The sequence below is a fragment of the Trichechus manatus genome, unplaced genomic scaffold (assembly GCF_000243295.1).
Source record: "Trichechus manatus latirostris isolate Lorelei unplaced genomic scaffold, TriManLat1.0 scaffold00294, whole genome shotgun sequence".
NCBI classification, from domain to species: Eukaryota; Metazoa; Chordata; class Mammalia; order Sirenia; family Trichechidae; genus Trichechus; species Trichechus manatus.
Window position 1 is genome coordinate 915,863 of NW_004444230.1, and position 6,124 is coordinate 921,986.

The window sequence follows — 6,124 nt, forward strand, 5'->3', positions numbered from 1 at the left end:
TGAGGGATTGGGGTCTCAAGCTGGACTGAGTTCAAGGCTATCTGGACAAGGTGATCATGGGAACGTGGGAGGCCTGTGGAGGAGAAAGGAAGACCTCGGAGCCCCCGGGCCAAGCAATGCTAAGGTGGGACAAAGAGGCTGGGACTGAAAGCTTTTGGGGGCCTCATCTAGTTTAACTGGATGGGGTTAGGATAGGAGTAGGTGAGGGTGTTCTGGCTAGGCCCAGTTTTAACATAGGAAGTGATCAACCCTACAAAAGCTCTCTTCTCCTAACTTTTCATTGATTACCCCTGAATCCCAGCTTTTGGCGGGGAGGTGCCTGGGTCTCCCTCAGACTATGGACCCAGCTAACACCAAATCCCCCAAGGCTCCCTACTGAAGCGCTTTCCCCTACAGCTCCCTACCCCAAGCTGGTCCCAACACTAAATTCAGCTTTCCCTTCTTCTCCCAGCCAGCAACCCCAAGCCCCACACTGTGAAGTTGAGGGTTGGGACCCAGTCTAATATGCTCTCAAGACCCATTTTCAAGCTGTCAAAATCAGTATTACAGACCCCATCCCGCCGCAGCACTGCCTTCTCACCCCACAATATGGGACTTTGCCAGTACCCACCTGTATCTTACTATTTTTAGATACTTCCAACCGGACAACAAAGGGGGAGGGAAGGGAAACTTTTTGATAACAAGCAGTTGTGGTTTTATTGTGTCAATGCATCAATAAATGAACTTTATGCCCAAGCCTGTATGTGCCCTGATTCTACTTGCCCAGCCCAAGGCCGCCTGCCCCTGCTCACCTCTCCTGTGTGGTGGAGAAAGGGCGTGTATTGGAAGTTGCCTTGCCATAGTGTCTCACTTATGCTGGGTGTGCACGTTAGAAACATGAAGTAGGCACAGGAAACTGTGAGTTATAAGCTCACAACCCTTATGAGCCCCGACAGGTGCTACGGGTCTGCCTGTTCTGTTCAGGCACCTGAGGTAAGAAGGAAGGGCTAGAGAAGCACCTTGTCCAGCCTTCACCATGGCAGCAGGCATATAAATACAAGTAATTTATAAATAGAGGTCCAGCCATTAGCTTAAGACAACCAGGAGAAGGGGTAAAGACCAGCCGCCACGGGGCAGTGGGGTAGTTGTGAAGACTGGCTGATTGGGCACTGAGTAGACACAGTGGCAACTAAGACTGGATAGTGCACTCCTGCCCCCTGGTGGCTGGAAGGAGAGTAGTGTCCCAGCCTCCCTGGCTGGTAGGTATAGCACCTTGAAAAGGGAGAAGCAAGGGGTACAGTCACAGATGGCTCAAAGCCAAGGGCATTATAAAATCATAAAGCTAGGAAAAATCTAAAAGATCATCTAGTCAACTCTCATCACCTTACAGATGAGAAAATGAAACCCAGAAAGGGGAAAGGCCTTACTAGTTCACCAAGCCAGGTGGTGACTCCCAGCCCAGTCATCATTCCATTCTACCTCAACCAATGAGGCCCATCTGCTTCCTGAGCAGGAAGAGGAAGAGAAACAATTGGGAGAGAGTTAAAACACTTCCCAAGAGGCCAGCTTCTTCCAGCTAAGGAAAACACAGGAGAAAGGTCAGGGTGTCTGATGAAGACACTCCCTAACGCCAGCATACACACACACGCATGCACATCTACAATACCTGGACCTTTCTCTAGAGTCCAGGCTGGTGCTGTAACTGTGTGTGTGTTGTTGGCAGGAAGTCCAGGGTTTGAGGTCCCTGTAATAGGTACCAAACCCTAGACTGGGCACTTCCGAATGATTGTTCTGCTTCTGTCTGAGGGAGGTGAGAGGGACACTGACCCATGGCTGCCCCAGGTCACAGTGGAGCAGGTATGATGAACACTGGATGGAAAGTGGGGTGGGGGGAGGATTAATCTAGATTATTCGCACTTCCCAGAGTTGGAAGAAAGCAAAGGTGGCCTGAGCCCCCTGACAGTCTAGCCACCTGGCCTAGTGGGGAGCTGCTCTGCTGACCTCGGGGAAGATACCTTGCCTACCCCGCTTTCCCCCTCAATCCATCTTCCAGAGCCCTAGAAACTGGGATGGGGCTGGACGGGTGATGAAGTGACAGCAGCTCTTCAGCCATCCAAGGAGCCACTGCCCTTGTTCTTGCGGCTGAGGGGGAAGGCAGACTTGCTCTGGGGCTGGGTCATCTTGCTGGCCAGGTAGATGAAAGGCTCCAGGAGGGAGCGACGGTCGGCCACTGATACCTCCCACAGCTTCACCTTCTCTGACTTGGCCCAATGCTGAGCCACGTCTGGGTCCACACGGCGCTGCTCCTGCAGGTCACACTTGTTGCCGAGGACCACGATGGTGACCTGGGAAAGAAGGGACTGCCAGGCCTGTGGATGCACTAAGGACCTCAAGAATGGGGGTGTGGGTTGGTTACCACCTAGGGATTCTAGAAGGAAAGTCTCAAAGGCTGATGTCTCAATTCCACCTGGATTAGAAACCATGGATTGGTAGGAGGAAGATATTTTTTCCACCCTGTTCAAATTCTGGCTTCCTCTGATCCTCCTTCCAGGAACTCCATTTCAAGCCCTATATCGCCCATTCCTGCTCACTACTTGCAGTTGGTTAGTTTCTAGTTAAACTTTTGGAAGTACTCCCACAATGCCTACGGCTTAAAGGGATATTTTGGAAAACAGAAGGGCCTTCATAGGTAAGAACACGGAACTGTCATGAAGAAAGAATACTGCAGCTTCATATGTTAGGTCAGGAACCCCTTAAACTGAAGAGAAGCCTCTTTGGTTAAGCTGCCACACCATGTGGCCACCTCTAGGGGTGAAGACACCCTCCAGTGGCCTCCACTCTCGTAACCCAACTCCTGGCAAATGAGTGAAAAATGAAGTCATTCCAGGCTTCCCAAAGCCAGCCCAGAGCGCACTCTCCCCATTGGGGCTCCCACCACAAGCCTAGGCCACACACCTCCTTCTTGTCCTTGGATTTGTCAATCTCCTTTTTGAGCAGCTCTACACGCTGAAAGGACTCTCGGCTATCTGTGCTGTAGACCAGGACGTAGCCATCAGTACAGGAGAAGCAGTGCCGGGGCAGCTCGGCCCCATCTCGGAGCCCCCTGGTGTCATAGAAACGCACTTGCTCCCGCACACCCCGGTCTGTCTCAATGGAGCCCACATAGATGTCCTCTTGTGTCTCAATCATCTCAGAACCTGGGGCAAAATGAGGCAAAGTGGGGAGGGAGATGGGAATCATGAGCGATTGAGTATATCCTCACAGGTTGACCAGACAGGGAGAGGAAGGAATGTGGGGGCTGAAGAGAGAAGGCCAGAGACTGAGAGTCTGGTGGGACTGGAGTGACTGTGGGGAATGGACGTTAATCTCATACTAACACCATGCTAAGCAAAAGTGCGACTTGGGGGCTTTTCCTCCTTATGTTGGATACTGGGCTTCCTCCCTCTGGATTTGTGGTGTGGATATTCTCACCTTCACTGTGGTAGGGTTGGGGGTTGCAATGTAGGTTTTACTCTTCAGGTTGCAAAAACCCACCAGGAGCAGTTTTCAGCCTCTGCATGTTGGGGTCAAATCCTGCTCCTTACTCTTCAACTTCTTCCACCTCCACCAACACTCACCAACTACATGGTTCCCGTATAGAAGCTGCTCCAGGATTGAAGTTTTGCCCACAGATGCCTGGCCACAGACAACCACTTTGCAGCTCTTCCCCATAGTTAGCCTTTGACCTTGAGAAACAGGACACACGGTGAGGTGAGAAAAGAGGATCAAAACAGAGGGTAGACTTCCCACAACAGAGAGCCCAAATTCTGAACCAAATGCATAGCCTCAGGGATTCGGCACCATCCTCTACGCAAATTGGCTATACTGAACTGATATATCCACATCCACTTCTAGACAGTAAGCTGAGTTTTATTCATCTTTGTTATTCTCAGTACCTGAGCTACAGCAGGTACTCAGTAAATGTTGCAGTAAAGGAGGAGGAGAGCCACTGGTTTAACCACTGGCCAAGTACCTTTCTGTGCACAGGATGTTGACAAGACTTGTTAATGAAGGCCCCCTTCCTTGGCCCAGTTTTCTCCTTTTAACCACAAACCTATGGTGAAATAAGCAGAAATTTTATTTTTGTGGATCTATCTTAATCCACCTGCTCCCTAAGGAAGACTGAACAAATCAACCAGGATAATTAGCTTCCCTATATGATTTATCTGGACAACAACTGATTTCCTCTAAATCCCCGTCAAGTTCATTGCTACGATGAAGAACATCGGACAAGTGAGGAAGGAGCGAAGGAATCTAAGGAAAAAAGGCTTCGGAAAGGAGATAATTTTTGCTGCAGGAGGATAATATAAAAGCCCTTGGACTAAAAGGCCCTCCAGAGAAGGCCCCAGACACAGACCTCCAAAAGGCACACTAGGCAAAGATTCCCCTAGAAAGCAGAGATACAGAGACCAATCCCAAAGGGAACCCTCACACAGAAACCTCTCCAGAAGAAGCTCCTGACAGACCCCCCAACCCCAACCCCAACTTGAGCCCCATATAGAGAGCTTCCCAATTAAGGGATATCCCAAAATAGACTGCCAAAGGGGTCTCCGTCACAGATTCTCCCACGAGGGGAGCCCCAGGGAGAATCCAAAGCACAGACCTGCCACCTAAAGCGGCCCGGAGGCGGTGACCGATTCCCGTCGCTGAAAGAGCCCAGCCTCCCAGCTTTGTACCTCCCCGGGCCCTCGCAGCACCCTAGCCGGGCCCCTAGAACTGAACCGGGACCATGCGACGGGCAGCACCGTCGCACAAAACCCCCTCTTCCTCCCGGGTTGTTCCTGGCTCCGTCTGGCCCCGCCCCCTTCCGCGTGCCCGCCCCCCAACTTCCGTCGCGCAAGACGAACTCCGACCGCGGAGAGCGGGCGCCACCCGCACAGCGCCCCCAGAGGCCGGCGGGGGAAACGACGGTCAGAATCTGGCCTGGTTGTGGGCAGGAGCGCACCGTTCTGGGCTCCTTGGATGCAGAATGCTGTTCTGGTGTCTCTGCTGCCCAAATGTTCTCTATAGGCTACCATAGCACAGTAACCTTCGTTTATCCAATCATTTATTTGTTAAGTGTTTCCTGAGTTAACTCTGTGCCAGGTGTAGGGCCACGTGCTGGGAAAAAGGGGACCATCAGACATGGTAGCTGCCCACCAGAACTTCACCATCTATAAGAGCTAGACATGTAAACCAACAATTACAGTACAACATGGTTAAGTACTATTACAGAGGTGGTATAGGAGCACAGCAAAGGGGCATCTATCTTGGGGTCAGTGAGCCTTAAGGAAAACTTCCTGGAGGAGGTTGTATCTGTTTAAAGGGCTTGGAGGGAAACGGTGTTCTGGGATGGAGGAAACATGGTAAGAGTCATAGCATTTTCTGGAACTAAAAATATTTGGGTTCAATATTGATAGTAGAGCCCTGAGGTAATCTTTAAACCTTAAACCAAAAATAACCCCTTAAGTCTTAAAATCAAACAATAATTTAGCTTAACTAGCAAAAAATGTCTGCCTTGAGCAGTATGCTCTTTTAAGAACTATGTATATGGGATCAAACTGACAACAGCAACTTGAAAGATTAGATAGGAACCTTAGGGGCCAGTGACTTTGTTAATGGGGGAGGATTGCTCAGAAAAGGAGGGTGAGAATGGTGGCACAACTGGAAGAATGTAATCACTGTCACCGAATTGTACACGTAGAAACAGTTGAATGGGTGTATGTTTTGTGGCGTATATTCTCAACAACAAAATAAATAAAATTTTAAAAATATATTGATAGTAGAAAAAGGCTTTGGGTGGTAGGCAGAGATGGAACTATATCCTTTCCACCACTGGAAAGCCATTGATAGCTTTTATGCCAGTCAAGTGACATGATCAGTTTTAAGATGCAGGAAGGTCATTTCTGGCAGAAGATTGGAGAGAGATGAGACTGGAGGACTGGTTAGGAGCCTACCGCAGTATTTCAAGTTGAAAAAAATGATGAGAGCCTGAATTGTGACGGAAAGGAGGAGATAGATCTGGGAGATACTTGGTGAGAGAATCAATAAGATTTGGTGATAAAATGGGAGTCAGGAGTGAGAAAGAGGGAGGAATTCATGATGTCTCCTATCTTTCTCATTTGGT

The 6,124-nt window shown here is 49.8% G+C and overlaps 1 protein-coding gene across 3 annotated transcripts; it reads right to left on the bottom strand.

Moving 5' to 3' along the window:
* Positions 1-274: 274 nt before the first annotated feature.
* NKIRAS2 (NFKB inhibitor interacting Ras like 2) lies at positions 275-4,807 on the bottom strand. Of its 3 annotated transcripts, none has more exons than XM_023725250.1 (5): positions 4,695-4,807; positions 3,992-4,072; positions 3,597-3,704; positions 2,935-3,176; positions 275-2,324 (listed from the first exon to the last, which is right to left on the bottom strand). In XM_023725250.1, the coding sequence occupies exons 3-5, from the start codon at positions 3,688-3,690 to the stop codon at positions 2,085-2,087; spliced, it is 576 nt and encodes a 191-aa protein (XP_023581018.1). In that variant the 5' UTR covers positions 3,691-3,704; positions 3,992-4,072; positions 4,695-4,807; the 3' UTR covers positions 275-2,084. The 3 variants fall into 3 exon arrangements, with proteins under 3 accessions (XP_023581018.1, XP_023581019.1, XP_023581017.1); XM_023725251.1 differs by having other exon boundaries at positions 3,451-3,704; positions 4,622-4,782; XM_023725249.1 differs by having other exon boundaries at positions 4,622-4,777.
* Positions 4,808-6,124: the final 1,317 nt, after the last annotated feature.